The sequence below is a fragment of the Lolium rigidum genome, chromosome 1 (genome assembly GCF_022539505.1).
Source record: "Lolium rigidum isolate FL_2022 chromosome 1, APGP_CSIRO_Lrig_0.1, whole genome shotgun sequence".
Classification (NCBI taxonomy): domain Eukaryota; kingdom Viridiplantae; phylum Streptophyta; class Magnoliopsida; order Poales; family Poaceae; genus Lolium; species Lolium rigidum.
The window spans coordinates 104,294,636-104,312,395 of NC_061508.1; the positions used below are offsets into that span (position 1 = coordinate 104,294,636).

At 45.2% G+C, this 17,760-nt stretch overlaps 3 protein-coding genes across 4 annotated transcripts; 2 read left to right on the forward strand and 1 right to left on the reverse strand.

Annotated features, from left to right (window-relative positions):
- Positions 1-680: 680 nt before the first annotated feature.
- LOC124678978 (proteasome subunit beta type-1-like) lies at positions 681-3,653 on the reverse strand. The gene is made up of 6 exons (XM_047214821.1): positions 3,511-3,653; positions 2,837-2,918; positions 1,818-1,947; positions 1,589-1,731; positions 1,058-1,144; positions 681-971 (listed from the first exon to the last, which is right to left on the reverse strand). The coding sequence occupies exons 1-6, from the start codon at positions 3,651-3,653 to the stop codon at positions 897-899; spliced, it is 660 nt and encodes a 219-aa protein (XP_047070777.1). The 3' UTR covers positions 681-896.
- Positions 3,654-8,619: 4,966 nt separating this feature from the next.
- LOC124678985 (probable auxin efflux carrier component 5c) lies at positions 8,620-11,565 on the forward strand. Of its 2 annotated transcripts, XM_047214836.1 has the most exons (5): positions 8,620-9,194; positions 9,267-9,365; positions 9,479-9,722; positions 11,293-11,369; positions 11,496-11,565. In XM_047214836.1, the coding sequence occupies exons 1-5, from the start codon at positions 8,620-8,622 to the stop codon at positions 11,563-11,565; spliced, it is 1,065 nt and encodes a 354-aa protein (XP_047070792.1). The 2 variants fall into 2 exon arrangements, with proteins under 2 accessions (XP_047070792.1, XP_047070787.1); XM_047214831.1 differs by having other exon boundaries at positions 8,620-9,365.
- A 3,531-nt stretch (positions 11,566-15,096) lies between these two features.
- LOC124679003 (UDP-glycosyltransferase 88F5-like) lies at positions 15,097-16,638 on the forward strand. The gene has a single exon (XM_047214842.1). It carries the CDS (start codon positions 15,112-15,114, stop codon positions 16,555-16,557), a length of 1,446 nt encoding a protein of 481 aa, XP_047070798.1. The 5' UTR covers positions 15,097-15,111; the 3' UTR covers positions 16,558-16,638.
- Positions 16,639-17,760: the final 1,122 nt, after the last annotated feature.

The following is a 17,760-nucleotide window of genomic DNA, read 5'->3' on the forward strand; positions in this document are numbered from 1 at the left end:
GGAGGGGGGAGGTGGAGAATGACATTGTGCCTTCTCCAAGGTCTATGAGATTCAGCAGCAGGAAAATTGGGTTCTCGGCCAGCTTTGCAAGCCAGATGGTGCCAAGTCACCGGAAGAACATAGTGCTGACCTGCAAAACGACAAGCTCTCTTGCTGCTGTGATGGCTCAGATGCTGGCGCACAGGGCCACACACCTCTGGGTCACAGAAGGCGGCGACACGGAGGAACCCATATTGATTGGCATGATTGGGTACGCGGAAATCTTCAACGCAGTCACTAGAGGTGTTCTTCTGGCTTGATCATCAGTGCAGATTCACTTCACGTTGAGCAAGTTTGGCAAATGGATGAGTTCTGCATACACTTGTTTCTTGATCAATTTCCATCGAAATTGAGAAGGGAAAAGAGGTGCATCAGATCTGGTTGCAGCAGAGCTATTGGCATTGAGTAGGAAGGACTTGCCTCATGTCTTATTAGTTGGAGAGAGTGCATTGCACGACCAACTCCTGATTGGTTTAATATTTAGAGGTTAGTAGTATGTTCAACTCAATGTTTATGTGTAGTCTGTTCTTTCTCCATCTTTTCATCAGAGAAAGTTCAGTTCTGCTGTCCTATAATCATTTTCTGCTGGCATATCAAGTTCCACGATTCATCTGAGTTCAACTTATAAGTGATTCCGTACGGTTCCAAACTGAGCGTAGTAAATAGTGTAGTAGCATATTATGGCAGAAGACACTGTCTGCATAGCCAATCTTACAACAGTGAACCAACAGAAAATAAATTAAATCTGACAGGCGAAAATAAAATCTTGTTGTGGACGTCTGTGGCAACAAGTGATGCTTCGTGATAAATGGAGTCATGGTAATGTTATTTCACAAGTACACCATATTACCATCACACTAGTCCTTCCTTAGCTCAATCCAGTCCCTGCGGGTGCCGGAGCTGTTGATGACTATGATTTCCAAACTATCTCCCTGCAAAGTTTCATAGAACAATGGTATTTGAGTCATAATTTAGAAAGTAGCAATCATTAGCATCTAAGGGCAAGGAAACATCATACAGTGTATATATCTCGTTCTGTGGCTGATGCGAAAACGTCCTTCACCAGATCAACTGCATCTGATTCAGACAAGGGTGTCACTGCATCCTGCATAATTAGCATGGCGTTTAGAGTTGTGAAACGTCAGACGTATTTACATGGCAACTCGCACCAGAATTTTTTACTGTACTAAATATTATTTTTGCATGATAGGTCCGTAAATTTGCACACCCGTGTGGCACCTGGGTCACTGAGCATGAAACATTCCCGTTTATGTTCGTGAACTCATACAGATGAGCCGACAAAGGTCTAAATCCTACTGTATTGAAGATTGCAGATGATACCACACCTTATCTCAATCTTAAGAAATTGGACCATGTTGCCACCATCTAATATCATTGGAGAAATAATGCATTTGGATTTGAAGCATTTTTTTCTGGGCAACTTCCACAAATTTCTAATGACCTTAGTTAGCAGTAGCATGGTTATATTGTAGCTTCAAATAAACCTAGCCTGCCAGCCATTATTAGCAGTTGAGTCTTACAAACTTACCCGAGCCGACAGTATTAGAGGACTAGGAGATTTCAGCTGCTTGTCTAGAACAGGCATCATCAGCGTTGCACCTGTTCCCTGAGCACTATAGCCGGTCCTCTCATACGACCCAACAGCATCATACGTGAAGACACATCCTTTGCCTGTGGAAGGAAAAGGAATGCTCAGACTCATGATCAGCACTGAGCGATTCAGTTCAATGTAAAACAGAAAATAAGCGGAATCATACCTTCGCTGTCCAGTCCACCCAACACATTGAAAGCATAGTATGGGAAGAATCTCTTATAGTAGAGGGTGTTTGACAGTAGTTGTGCCATTGCAGGGCAGCTCATCTTCTTGTTATGGTTGTGTTCATACAACTACAAAATACACAAACATGGGACATGATAAACTTGTGCTATTATGATTCAGGATTACATAACTGTTACCTAGCAGTCTCATATGAACAGATACTGTATCTGTTCAAGTAAGGAGGTAATCTAGCAGCTACATTGTCAATTGTCGTAATGATCAGAAGTGAACAAAGGACCATGCAAGCACATACAATCTTTAACATCATGGTGATAGTTCAAGTTAATATAAAAGCAGAACGTTGGACGCTTGGATCCCAGTCTCCAGATAATTTGTGATGGACTGTTGCACTTGTGACAACGTTTTAGAATGCGAGTAATTCTTGCCAAAATCCTTCGTTTAAGAGTTTATATAACCATTTACTGAGCAAACAATTGTTTTTAATTTCGAGTACCTCAATGCCCAACCCCCCTTGATCCTTAGGACGACACATCATGCTCCATTTTGTTAGCCTATTTTATTTTTTGTGCCAATCACTTTGCCAGAAAAATCGCGAACAAAAAAAATCTAAACGCTTCCTTACCCCAATCGGAATCTCAAAAAATGAGAGCATGAACATTGGCAAACTTGTGCTAGTATGATTCAGGATTACATAATCGTTACACATATATTGTCAGGTGCTGTATCTGTTCAAATAACGAGGCAACCTAGCAGCTACATTGCCATTGTCCTAATGATCGAAAGTGAACAAAGGACCGTGCAAGCACATACAATATTTAACATCATGATGATGATAATTCAAGTTAATATAAAAGGAGAACGTTGGATCACAATCTCCAGATAATTTGTGATGTAGTATTGCAAATGTTCATTGAAGGCAGTAAAATTAAGAGCGGGTAACTGTGAACACATCTTATAGGTAGATGGTTTAGGATCTCAGTAAGCTATCAGACTTACCAGTTCCTTTGCGGACAGGTTCTTCTGCAAAGCTTTGATATCGCCTTGAAATCCAGACGAGGCCAACACACAATTGTCCGCCCTAAGTTTAAGGCAAGCGGAGAGAACAACGTGAGCACATTCATTCACCAATGTGGCAAAGCTTTCAGATCAGGATTACACCCCATGTTTAGCAGCATACTGAGTTGGTTCCAGCAGAACTATAGTTCTGTGTACAGCAACAGTTTTTCTAAAAGTGGTAGACTTGGGGATAAAATTTTGGACTAATTTTCCATCAAATTGACAAAGCCCGTTTTACATGGCATAAGATTTGAAGTAGTAGAATAAATGGATTATCAATCGTAACTAGAACAATTTCTCGAAGCGCTCGCTTACTTTCAGCAACAGAGTATGGATTTGCAGTTGCTGCTAACTGTCAGGATGGAATTGCAGCAGCTGCTAACTGTCAGACGAGCTGTATAACAGAGGTTGCAGCAGAACATGTAGAGGCGTAGAGCCACAGTGTTCACCAGGAACCTGAAACTCACGAGCCCATCCATACGCAAGGACTGCATCGCCGAACATCCTGGTTTACCCTACGGCCCCAAACCCTACCGTCGACTAGTGCATGCACTTATGTGAAGGGAAGGGAGAGCAAAAGGAGGAAAGGGCCGGGGGAGGGCGGGAGCACGTACAGGTGCGCGATCTTGGAGTGGCGGCGGGAGAGGATGCTGTATCCGACGGAGAGGCGGGTGTCAGCGGCGACGACGCAGTAGTCGGCCCCCGCGACGGCCACGCACGTGCCGCCGTTGTTCTCGTACGGATCGAACCTCGCCATGGCCTCTCAGAGATGAACCGGGGTCACCTCGGCGCTCGGTCTCTCTCGTATGCGGGTTCTCTCTGCGCTGCTCCTCCGTGAACTCGTCTCGCTCTCGATACGGACAAGGAGCGCGGCCAAGAGGGAGAAGGGCTATGTAAAGTAGCAGCGCCGCGGGAGCTCTGCTCTTCTTGCGGTGCAAGAAGAAGAAGACGGAGAAGGAAGAGGGCCCGGCCCGGCTCGGTTGCTGTTCCGAAGTCACCGGGCCTAGTTAGTGGGCTGTGATGGACCTGCTACGGGGGACTCTAGCCTGGGATGGGCTGACATTACGTTCATTCCCAGGTTTTGATTGGCCTAACCGGAAAAATAATTTGAATGGGCTAGCTGGGAGCCTAGTCATTGAAGATCCTCAGTTTTTCATATCTTTTTTTTCTCGCCGGTCCCCCTCCTCTCCGATTAACATTTCAGCATTGAAAGACAGGGGGTGCCACTGATCAACCTAAAATTGCAATTTAGTTTCTAACAAGCCATGTCTTTGTGTCCTTGTGGGAGACCTCTCGACGGTGTACATAGTTTCCCGTCGTAGTATGGTTGTTGCCAGCAAGGCTGCCACCAAAGAGGTCGTAGTGTTTTGCACACGTGGACTCGATTCCGCGATTCGCCGTGTGGAGCTTCAGCTTGTTTTGGCAGTGGTGGCAGCGATGGTGATGCCAACCGTTGTATGGCCATGTGTTCTCTACTATCGATTTTTTTTTTTTTTTTTTTGCTTCTGATCTTCTTCCTCTGTAATACTCCATCAAAGCAACAACTTAACTAGCATATTACCAAGTTGTTGTATATTACCGGTCATAGTGGGTCGGGCTTCGCATACAACAACTCAAAACCTAGTCTAGCTTCTGCAGCATTTCTTGACTAGAGTTATGCTTGGATATCGAGATGCAAAAGGTGAAGCTCTAGACAACATCGTGGAACCTTGATGGGTTGATGTAAATTACTGCTCGTCTTGTGTCGTCTTGTGTCATTTTGTTCAATCCGATATATTTTGTTAACTTAGTCAATAAAGTTGGATCGTTGCTAAAAAAGTTAAAGGGTGGTGAAACATGGGAATCTCGGATAAGAAGTTCAGTCAAATTTGATCTTACCTTAGAAACCACACAAAGCGACTCCCAAGACTTTGGTGAAGAAAAATATTTAACAACGGAATATAAAGAACTAGATTTCTAGAATTTGAAGGAAAACACCAATTTCGTAGGAGAATGCGATAGAAATTCGTGCAACGGAATAATTTCATTGTCTACATGGAACAACTCAGCTTTCTTCGGTACCAAGTCTCCCTCTATATATGGCTGAGTGTTGATACGAAGTAGAGGGAGACAAAAGAACGAGCAGGACTGGAAGAGGGAACATAATTGACTAAAACTCTTATTTCGATAAAGAGTATATGTTAATATCAAGAAGATACCAATTACGCCCAGCCTCTTCAACAATGGGGTGCCCTAATGGTAATACACGGATGCACACATAATTGGCTATCTACACACCAAAACACGTTTAGATATATGAAATATATGATAAGCTCGTAGAATTAGTGAAGATCCAACTTTTGTTAGCTCCTCCTCGGCTAATCAATAGCTTCCCCAACCATGACATCAAGTGCTTTCTTTTAGCCTTAGATAAAAAAACAAGAAGTGCTTCCGCTTACTACTTTAGTTTCGAAATTTACCTTTGCCTCCGACGTCGCGAGCATCCAGCGATGGTGTGCTGCATCCGTGGCAGGACTAGGACTAGGAGTCTAGGAGGAGTCACCACTCACCACTACGAGCTAGTGCTTCATACATGGCTTAGTTTATTAGCTGCTCCTTTCTCCTCTAACTCCATGACCGTCCGTCCGATGATACATAGCTAAAACTAGCACTCCGAAAGCGACGCTTAGAGACAGCGGCAGAAAAACTCAGGCGCGGCATGCATGGGCAGGTCACTCAGGGATGCAAAAACAATGGGCTCGGCCCGCCGGAGCTGCAGGCATTAGTCGATGGCTCAAGTAGGAAAAGCGCGCATCACTGGTATAAAGCCTTTGAAGGGGAACATGTACAAACAGGCTTAGTTAGCTTACGATGCCTCCACTGAAAAAAGAAACAAAAAGGTCAGCTTACATGCCTGTCCACCGAGGAGAGAGCAAGCATATCGCCGGAATATCATCTTGACGTCAACTTACACGCGCTGCCACGTACACTGCTCCCAGATATATACCAACAGACAACAGTTTGACTGTTTCATTTCTAGTATGCTCACCCTCAATTATTTCTAGTTAAGATCTCTTCTTCTCCTCTTGTTCTTCCTCTTTGGTGATGGTGAATCGTTGCCGATGATGGTAGCGGAGATGGTGATCGCATGGAAGATGGAGACCAACAGCTCTTTAGAGGTTTTAGGGTGCCAATCCAGAAATTCTACAGGATCGTTATCTACTGGTGCATTTTCTCCGTTGATTCATGCTCTTAGATTCGTGTCATAGATGTAGCATCTACGAATTCAATTCATAGATGCAATCAATGGCGAAAATATGCCGTGAATTACCGGTTCCAGTAAAAAAAATCGTATTATTAAGGGTGCAAGTTGTTGACTAGGGCCTGAGAAATTCAAACGGAAGGCTTGACTGGATCACGGAAGGGGGATGGCGGTGGCAACAACAAGAAAACTATGGATCGAGGCGAGATATACAGAATGGGAGGAAGATACATAATGGTACTCCATGTAGGCAAATCCAAAAACTGTCGACCGTGAACTAGATCATACCGTACACAAATTAGATGCATATGTAAGTCCATTCAAATTCACAACTGAAAACTTCATGAACAAGTTGACAACAACCATCTATCATGGTTTAAATAAATTACTAAATTAAAGTTATATCATGCATGAGGAGAAAAATTAGTAGTACCAACCATACAATAAATACTTCCCACATGTCAAAATATCGTGCATATTTGCTTTGTACTAAGTAGGTGTAAATATTGACCAAATTTATCAAAAAATATCAGCGTCCATAATACCAAATCGCTATAATTAGACTAATCATGAAACAAATTTTCATACCATGTTTTTTGTATTGCAGATGTTTATATTTTTCCCACAAATTTGGTCAAATCTCATGAAGTTTGAGTTAGGCTAAAATACTATGTGTTGAAATAGAGGTAGTGGTGCTCTATGTCTTTATCGTCCGACCATGATTGCAAAATACCTAGTTTTTTTTTTACTTTTCTACTTTGATAACTGGGTAACAAATTCAGATCCCCTAGCTAGAAGTCATGTTACTAGATTTGTCATGAAAAACAATACTAGAATACATTAGAAACTAAGTATTTTATCATCAGGCGGCAGCCAGAATGGAACTAGGATAAGTGATTTATAGTCCATGCCTTATCGCTTGGCCATGCCCCTAAAAAATCAAAGCAGAAATTGATAAAAGAGAAAATACAAATCCATATTTTTTATTTAAAGTTCCCTACATTTAATTTTGAAGATAGCTTAACTTTATTTTTGCCAAGAGAATTATTCCTGCTTTTTGTTCAAGTTTTTTTGTTCTCTTAGATAGGTTTTATCTTAAAACATGCATTGCAATAAGAAATTATATTTGTTTATTGCGACAATATGGATAGCAAGACCCACGACTCCATGATACATGGGTATATATGGTGATTTTGACCAATACTAGTATTAATGTATAGTATTAAAATAAAACTAAGGTAAGTAAACATGATATTGAAAAATAGATTAAGCTTCTCCAGAAAATGGTTGCTTGATGCCTGCCTTTTAAATTTGTTATATGATTATGGTATACAGTATAAAAAATATAGGCCACTTGTAAGATACATTTAAGTCTCCACAAATTCTCTAATTGGGCTAGTTGCAACTTATTAGACAGAAAACTGGGGTCAACTGCAAAAGGGATTTGATTTTGTGTTATGTGCAACAATATCATTAAACCTTGGTGCTTTATAAAATTTTATCCGTTCTTTTAGACAATATATCAGACCTCCAAGTGCACGGGAATTAATCCCCACCTGAATATATTTCATCCACATTTGCCTATGAGACTTTGCAGCCTCCACAAGATAGGTTCAAATGAACCAGAGTACACGGGGATTACAGGAGAGAAGAGATAACCCAAAAACACACTCACAAACACGGAACTCTGAGAAGAGCGAGTTCCCTGGTGAGGAGTACAAACCTCAGCCGCTTCACCGAGACAACGCAGTTACGCCATCGAAGGGCAAAACATAGCCTAGACTGCATCAAGGTACACACCTCACAACCGCAAGCAAGACAACCACCTGGACAAACAGGACAAAAACCAAACGGCGGGTACATTGCCAAGAAGCACCACCACCGTGGACGAAGAACATCAGTAAGCCGTGACAAAACCTTGGTGCTGCCCACGTGGTCAAAGGGCAACACGTAACCGAGTCCACACCGCTCCACCAGCGAGCCGGAGGTGTGCTCGAAGGGCTACCCTGCCAAGTACAAATATTAATAGAAAGTACACCCTCTGTCCGTGAATAAGTTGTTGTTCTAACATATTTTTTACAAAAAATTATCAACTTTATCGAAAAACATAGCATCATTTAGGACACTAAATTAGTATCACTATATCTCCTGAAATGCAATTCTATAATGTGCTAATTTGACATCATATATTGCTACTTGCATGATATTTCTCTAGCTGCTGGTGATTAATGGTAAAAACTTTGCCTTTTGATTGCAGGATTGAGAAAAACCAATGCTCTACGTAGCGCATGAGTGAACCAAGCCTTCCATTCAAGTATTCCACCGATCGATCTCATGTGCTTGTCCTTTCCAATTCCATCTTCTCTAGCTCTATACTCATGTCCTTGGGAGTATATAAAACCTCAGCAATAGCAGCACACTGCACACACCCAAAAACCCATTCCAGAGCTACGCACACAAGGCGGAGTACTCATCAAGTAAGATGATAGCGTTGGGCGATCTTTACAAGGTGGTGGAGGCGATGGCGCCGCTCTACTTCGCGCTGGGCCTCGGGTACGGCTCGGTGCGGTGGTGGCGGTTCTTCACGGCGGAGCAGTGCGGCGCCATCAACACGCTGGTGGTGTGCTTCTCCATGCCCTTCTTCACCTTCGACTTCATCGTCCGAACCGACCCCTTCGCCATGAACTACCGCGTCATCGCCGCCGACGCCGTCGCCAAGCTCCTCGCCGTGCTCGCCGCGGCCGCCTGGGCGCGCTGCGCCAAGGCCAAGGCCAAGGCCGGCTCCTGCTCGTGGTCCATCACTGGGTTCTCCCTCGCCTCGCTCAACAACACGCTCGTTGTGGGTGTGCCGCTGCTGGACGCCATGTACGGGAAGTGGGCGCAGGACCTCATCGTGCAGATCGCCGTCGTGCAGTCCATCGTCTGGTTCCCGCTCCTGCTGCTCGCCTTCGAACTGCGCAAGGCCTGGGTGGTCGGCGGCGTCCCCTCTTTCAGTTCTGCAACCGACGACGACGGCACCAGCGACGACGAAAGAGCGCGCCGTGTGGAGCCGATGTCGTTGCAGAAGAACGGCGGCGCCGAGATGGACGTGGAAGCGGCGCCGCCCACCGATAGCAGCAGTAGGATCAGGATGTTGCCGATGGCGAGGACCGTAGGGCTGAAGCTGGCGAGGAACCCAAACGTGTACGCCAGTGTCCTCGGTGTCGCGTGGGCGTGCGTCGCCTACAGGTACGTACAAAAAAACCCGCCGCCTCGTACCTGTCCAACCGCCGTACCATTCGTAGACGTGCTAACGCGTACCGATCAGTTTGAAAAGTCGATGAGTGTTTGGTTGCGCGCAGGTGGCGCATCGGCATGCCGGCCATCGTGACGGGGTCGCTGCAGGTCATGTCCAGGACCGGCACCGGGATGTCTATGTTCAGCATGGGACTGTTCATGGGTCAGCAGGAGAGTATCGTCGCGTGCGGCGCGGGCCTGGCGGCGCTGGGGATGGCGCTGCGGTTCGTCGCCGGCCCGCTCGCGGCGCTCGCCGGAGCCGCCGCGCTCGGCCTACGCGGCGACGTGCTACACTTCGCCATCATACAGGTAGAGGTCGATATGCGCCGTCTCGTCAGCACAAGTGTTCTGCATCCTGCTATGGCTCATCTAGGACTGCAGCTGCATGCTTTTTCTTACGCGGAGTGCGCGTAAGTGCGAATGTTTTTCGAATTTACAGGTTAATCCGCTAACTTCCAACGAGTGACCTAACAAACAGCGTAAAAAAGAGAGTAAACGAACTGGGTAGTATCTGAGCTTCGTCATGTATGTTTCTTCTTCTTTTTCGGGTATAAAGAAGACTTCGTTTATATTGCGCACTATCAACACACTACAATCTTGGTTGGATCGATCTAGCACCTGGCTTAGACCTAAACCTAACTACTCTCCCCGTCCAACAATATAATGCATCCTCCTGCAATGTCAACTAAAAGTATTTCTCTGCTGACATAGTTATGGGACGAAGAGGTAGTCAATAAGTTATTAGCTCGTATTTTCCCCAGTTTTCCTGCAACAAAAGTTTGTCCGTCTTTGGGGGCAATTACTATTTGAGCCGTACTTCATTATGGAACCAATGCCACCTAATGCCACGCAGTTGACCGGTCCAACAAGGATTTTTGTTTTACCTTTTCTGATTTTTTTTCATTTTTGTTTTCATTTTCTGCTTCTTTAGTTATCATTTTTTTGCTTCTTTTGTTATCATTATTTATTGTCTGTCCTTTTTCTTCGTAAAGACATAGTTTCTTATCTCTTTTTTTCCCTCCCCTTTTTATTTTCCAGAAAATACATGAAATTATATTGAAATGTATCAATATTTCTGTTTTCACCATTAAATACATGAATTTGTACTTTCTTCTTTCATTTTAATTTTCTTTTATTTTTTGTAAGTAGATGATATGAACATATTATTTGAGTGTATGAATATATTATTTGATACATCTGAGTATTACTTTTATGTTTAGGAACATTCAGAGAGAAATTGATAACATTAATTTACTGTGTATGAAAATAATTTGCAAACACATGATCACTTTATTCAATAAAAATGAACAATTCCAGCGATGTATATGACCAATCATAAATGTAACATATAAGTTTAGCTATTATTAATATTTTTTTGTAAATTGTACAAATGAATTTTGAGATTTATGTAAAAAAAATATGTACATGTTAGTGCTCCGCACCAAATGTCCCTGTATATTACCCCTTCTAGGGGCACTGCAACTAATACATAATGCATCAAATAGGAGCTCCTCATGTTCGGTAATGCTAAAGTTCTGGCTTGCACCAAGTTCTTATTATCTTGGCCCTATTTATTAGTTTATTTCTCTAATTTAATAAATCATAAATGTTGGAGTACAAGGTACTGTAATAGTCGTTTCTAAACATCTAACATGCAAACACATGTCAAGAGAGGGTACATTGAGAACGAGTACGTAATCTAATTTTGCCACCATTTCTTTGAAGGAAGTGCCACGCTTTTTTTTTTTGCTATAAATTCGTGATAAGTTACTCGTGCCAATACTGTTCTAGAAAAGACAGAGAGAAAAACCAATCAAATTTGCCAGACAACAATTCACAGGAGAAGCCAATGTTCTAATAGTCTGTTCTCTATATGCAGGCAGCCCTACCGCAAGCAATCGCCTCCTTCGTCTGGGCAAAGGAGTATGGGCTCCACGCCGATGTACTCAGCACGGCGTAAGCATCTCATCTCACCTCACTCGTGTCACCATATAATTATCATGTGTTTCATCCAAGAGTTATATGTGTTCAACAGTTGAAGGAATGACTAACTCGTGAAATGATGAACTTTCATGCATGCAGAGTTATATTTGGAACGCTGATTTCGTTGCCGGTGCTCATGGCATATTATGCAGTTCTTGAAATCATGTGACCAACCACTGCTAATCTCAATCTCAGCTGAGATGCAGTAAGAAATGTATAATGTATTTTTACTTTTAGCCTTTCACTAGGAATATACGTTAATGAAAAGAGTTCTAGCTAGTACTAGCGCTATATCTCGCAAATATATTCGACAGTTGTCAAGAGAATTGTGATCACTCGCGAATTCGTATATAAAGCTCTGTTAAGCATCGGTGGCTAAAAGGATTGCCACAACAATTAACAGTACTTGCAAAGAAATGTATTAATGAAATGATTTTACTATTTTAATAATATGGAAACTACAACCTTAATATGGAGAAAAAATTGTTGACGTTGATTGCGATTAACTTTTGTGCCCTGGAAAGCTGCACCAAACACGGCAAAAATGTTTTAGTAGTTATTGTTAAAAAAACTGTGTAAGAGTGACACCTTAAAATGATGGTGCCGGGAAAACCGTGTAAGAGTGATCGATACTTTGTGTGTTATAGTTGCATATGTTAGTTGTGTTAGAACACCTCTAATAGATCCCACAAATATTGGTCCTTAAAAACACGTATAAGGGGCTCTAAAAAAACGCGCCACACCTAACATATCGCGTGAAATCCACAGGATCTGTTCGGCGGGAGCCCCACATGAAATCGTAAATCAGTGTTTTTCAGCACTTTGAGCATTTGAGTACATATGTATGATTAAACTAGATGTAAATATGACATCACCATAAATGAAATTGTGAATGTTTTAAATATCACATAACATAACAGTAATCCAAATACATCAATAGTTCAAATCCAAATAATTAAACAAAGATTGAATTGTCCAGGAAGCAAATAATAGTTCAACTCACACGTGAATATATAGGAAATGAAATGAATTACAAATGGGAACTATTGCACATTAAGCTGTCAATGGTGCTCAATGAGATAATCTCAAAGCTCGGTATGCGTGGTACTGTTTCCAATCTGCCGGTAGGTCTCAAAAAATGCTTGGATCTAGTTGGGGTTTCTTACTAGTTTGACACGGCTTCCAACATTGTCATAGAAAAACTTCAAGTCCAAGTCCCTATCATCCTAGATGATCATTTTGTGGAGAATCACATATGCAGTCATGATATTTTTGAGTGTTTTATTGTCGCAAGAGTGACATGGATCTCAAACAATAGCAAAAATAGCTTGGAAATCACCGAAAAGCTCTCTCAATGTTCTTTCGGCATGCTTCTTGTGCCTTGTTGCTGGACTTGGGATGTTCTTCACCAAAATAGACCACGGAGGATAAGTTCCATGGTCATGATTGTAGCTCATTGTGAAGGCATATCTATTCACCGTGTAGTTGCAAGTCGGAGCATATCCACTTGCAAGCCTATTGAAAAGATGAGACATCTGCAAGACATTGATGAAATGGAGAGAAACCGGGAGCCCGAAGAAACAATGTCAAATCCACAAGTCCCCGAATGCCAGAGCCTCAAGAACAATTGCGAGATCATGACCTCTTTCCGTTGTATTGTTTGTGCCATGCCGCCAGTATATTCTTCCATGTCCAATGCATACAATCAATGCTCACTAGCATGACCATCCATACTCTTTGCTCATTGATCGTAATCAATCTCTTTGTGTCCTCTTCGTTGGGATCTCGAAGGCACACCAAACCAAACACACAAATCAACACCTTGGCAAATATACGCACACACTCGAGAGTAGTATTTTCTCCAATACTAAGATACTCGTTGGTGTAGTCTGCCAAAATTCCATGTGCGATCATTCACATAGCTGCCGAGGTCTTTTGAACTGGGCTAAAACTAATCAGCCCGACCGCATTCCTCCAAGAAGGAAACAAGACAATTGACCTCACAAGCTTCAACAATATTCACGAACATCTCTCTATGCATTCAATGACGCCGACAAAAAAGATGAGGCGGGTAGATAGGTACCTCAGCAAAATAATCGTGCACGACCACTTCGTGGACGAGCGCGCGGTTCCGAAGGATGCAAAGATGTCCGAACGTTTGCTTCGTCTTATTCTTATTCCGTGAGCTCATTGATGGTGAGGAGCACTATCAATTGTTCGATATTATCGTCGAAGAGCAAGACTTCAATATCCGAGTTGTCCGAGAACACGAGTAATCAAAATAAATGTGCACTTATAGCATAAATCCTATGTAAAATGCGATTCTATGCGGGAACTATTAAAGAATTGACTAGAAAAATTAAATCAAAAAATATACCTCCGGGTCAGGCGAAACGACGAAGGGGGTGGTGGGTGTTGATGAATCAATGGAGGTGTTAAAATATATAGCCTAGCTTTTTTCAACAGCTCGGACCTTTAGAAAACTCCGTTTGTGCATCAATTCAATATGTTATAAAAGCTAGGAGGTCGTAAGTTCAAATCCTATGTAATGCACTACTTAATCTAAAAATAGTTGATACCTCCCATCAATCCCACGTCTATGGTCTTCCCGGATATCGAGTTTCGGACTTTTGAAAACTTGGCTAGTGCATATATGCAAAAGGAGGGGTGGCGACTACCGACGAATTGACGGAGGGGCAGCCAATTCAGATTGCCTACATCTCCGAGGGGGCCGAATCCAATGGTCTTCTCGTTTGTCTAGTTTCGGACTTTTGAAAAACTTGGTCAGTGCATATATTCAATAGGACGGGCGGCGGCTACCACGGAACTGAGGGCATCCCTATCTTTCACGACCTCGTTTAGTTCCGCCGCTGCATAGATCTGCGACGCGCGTGGTCAAAACGATGTGGAAATCGACATGGCGGGCGATGCGGAATCTAAAGGGGCATGGAAAATCTTGGAAGGGAGGCGATGGAAGTTGGAAGCAGGCGGGCTGAATGCTCCATGCTTCAAGGGGGAAAGGGCTGCCTTGACGCTTCATGGTGAAATCTATGGTGCACCTTAAAAATATTTAAGGTTTTCGAAAATATACGAGACTTGCGCTTGGACATTTTTTACACTGAAAATTCGAAAATACAATTCTGGGTATACATCTTGACGTTTTGTGCTCACACAGTAAGTTTCGCAAAGAAATGGCATTTTTTATGGGCTGTGCAAAAAAGACAATTTTCGGGCGTGAAGTGTTTTTATCTTATTTATGTAGGCCACATAAAATGTCTTTTTTCCTCAAACTTTTGTGAGTGAACATAGAATGTTTAAATGTGCATCCAGGATTTTTCTTCGTAATTTTTCAATGTTTTAGAATAAACTTAAATTAAATGTATTTTTAATAGGTGTATTTAGACCTGTGAGCCAAAATATCGTGTCCATGGACAAAGACCTTTAAAGATTGGTTATCAACGGTATGAACACATGATATACCTGTTTGTGCTGTATAGCTGTAAAGTTTCCAGTTATCGCACTAATTGCTTGCCATTTTTTCGAGTGTCCAGATTTGTTGCCTCTCACTGGCTCCAGCTCGGTTCCTTGTACTCCAACTCATGTTCTGCAGTCCTGCTTCACTCATCGATCCTACTGGGTCGACACACTCCAGAAGTCCAGAATAGACACGTACAACGGGGACAAGGGGACAAGACAAACACCCGTAGCTTCCAAGATGGCCGGTGCCGCGATCACCATGCCGATGCCCAGGAAGACGGTGGTGCTCTACCCGTCGCCGGGCATGGGCCACCTGGTCTCCATGATCGAGCTCGGGAAGATCTTCGCCGCCCGCCACCTCGCCGTCACAATCGTCGTCGTCGACCCACCGTTCAACACAGGCGCGACGGGCCCGTTCCTGGCCGGCGTCTCGGCGACCAACCCTTCCATATCCTTCCACCGTCTCCCCCCGGTGAAGCTCCTCGAGCCGGTGGAGTCCAAGCACCAGGAGGCGCTGACCTTCGAGGTGGCCCGCGTCTCCAACCCGCACCTCCGCGACTTCCTCGCCGGCGGCGCCTCCCCGTCCGTCCTCGTCATCGACTTCTTCTGCAGCGTGGCCCTGGACGTGGCCGCAGAGCTGGGCGTCCCCGCCTACTTCTTCTTCACGTCCGGCGCGGCGATCCTGGCTTTCCTGCTCCATCTCCCGGCCCTGCACGCCCAGAGCGGCGCGAGCTTCCGGGACATGGGGGAAGAGATGGTGCACGTGCCGGGGATCCCCTCGCTGCCGGCGACGCACCTCATCCTGCCGATCATGGACCGCGACGACGCGGCCTACGGGGGGTTCCTGAACATGTGCGGCGACCTGTGCCGTTCCCAGGGCATCATCGTCAACACCTTCCGCTCGCTGGAGCCTGGCGCGGTGGACGCCATCGCCGCCGGGCTCTGCACACCGTCAGGCGTGCCGGCTCCTCAGGTGCACTGCATCGGACCGCTGGTGAAGCAGGATGAGACGGCCGTGAGCCGCGGCGGCGTGGAGTGCCTGGCGTGGCTGGACACGCAGCCCGAGGCGAGCGTGGTGTTCCTCTGCTTCGGCAGCCTCGGCCGGTTCGACGTGAGGCAGACGAGGGAGGTGGCGACGGGGCTGGAGGCGAGCGGGCAGAGGTTCGTGTGGGTGGTGCGGAGCCCGCCCAGCGACGACCCGGCGAGGAAGTACGAGACGCCGCCGGAGCCCGACCTGGCCACGCTCCTTCCGGAGGGCTTCCTGGAACGCACCAAGGGCAGGGGCCTCGTGGTCAAGTCGTGGGCGCCGCAGCGCGACGTGCTGGCGCACGGCGCCGTGGGTGCTTTTGTGACGCACTGTGGGTGGAACTCGGTGCTGGAGTCCGTCATGGCGGGCGTGCCGATGCTGGCGTGGCCGCTGTACGCGGGGCAGCGTATGATTAGGGTGTTCCTGGAGGAGGAGCTCCGGCTGGCCGTGGCGGTGCAAGGGTACGACAAGGAAGGCGGCGTTGTGGAGGCCGGGGAGGTGGCGGCGAAGGTGAGGTGGATGATGGACTCCGTCGGCGGGAGGGCGCTCCGGGAGCGCGCGCAGGCGGCGATGCGACGGGCCAGGGAGGCTGTCCGTGAGGGCGGGGAGTCTGAGGTGACGTTGGCACGTCTGGTGGACGCGTGGACACTTGCTTGATCTGTTATTGTTACTTCGTGGTACTGCTTGTGTTAGACCGGGCGAGTTATCATGTCCGGCGATAAAGTTGGTCTCGTGGTGATCTTGGTTGCTCTTGGTGGCCAATCCGGTCAATCCTGCTCTCTACTCTTTGGTCTCGTCTCAGTGTTTCTGTTCTCTGTTCAAGCACTAGGGTGAGCGCCTCCAGCCGACGATACGGCGCCCTTCGATCTAGGACGAGAGAGTAGGGTTTCTTTCGGTTTCGAAGACAGATCATGGCCTTTGGCCCTTTGATGGGTGGTCGCTTCTTGACGGCGAGCTCTCCGGATGTCAACTTTCGCCGCTTCTCGTATGTGGTTTTGCCTTGGTGGATGAAAACTTCGACGATCAAGCTGATGTGTGTGTCTGCTTGTGTTGAACCTTAGTTGTTCGTGGTTTTATTATCAAAACTAGGTACTCCCTCCGTCTCAGTTTACTAGTCTTTCTCGTATCCTTAGGTTGCCAATTTTACCTATATAATTTAAATTATATAATGTAAAAATTATATCATTAGAAAATAGAACATCTAAACTTTCTGATGATATAATTTTTATAACATATAACTAATGCTAATTTGATCAAATTTATGATCTTAAGATACGCGCACGCTTTATAAACCGTGAGAGAGGAAGTACTTGTAGATGGAAGCTATGGTATTATGTCGGTTTCAGTTGTTGACTGATAGTATCTTGCTCTTAAGTCTGAGGACGACTGTCGTGTTCCTCCCATAGTGGTTCGCCATGGGTGGGTGCGCGGCCTCGCGTCCATTTTCCTTGTTGCTAATGAATGAACGGCCGGAACAGATTTTCCTACTCCTTATTTTCCCCCCTCCTTTTCTCCATGTGGGCCATGGTGAGAACGACAAGGCAAAGAGCAAAGGTTTGTGAACGGGTAAAGCTGTAGTACCATCTAAGAATTGCCATCATGAGTCCATGACCCGCATGCATGGTCATGCGACTACCACGTTGTATTCTGGTACTTTCCCCCTTTTCCTCTCTTGCTGGTCCACGGTACTTTTGAGAGTCGTCTTCCCCTCCCGGGCCCTCTTCTGCCTCGACTCTGGCGGCGTCGCCGCTTAGATGAGAGATGGTCGAGCGGTTTCGGTTGTACAGAGTAGAGGTAGATTTGTTGGCTTGATGCCTGAGTGTGGCAACATGCCAGTAGAGTGGAGCGGGGCTCTAGATA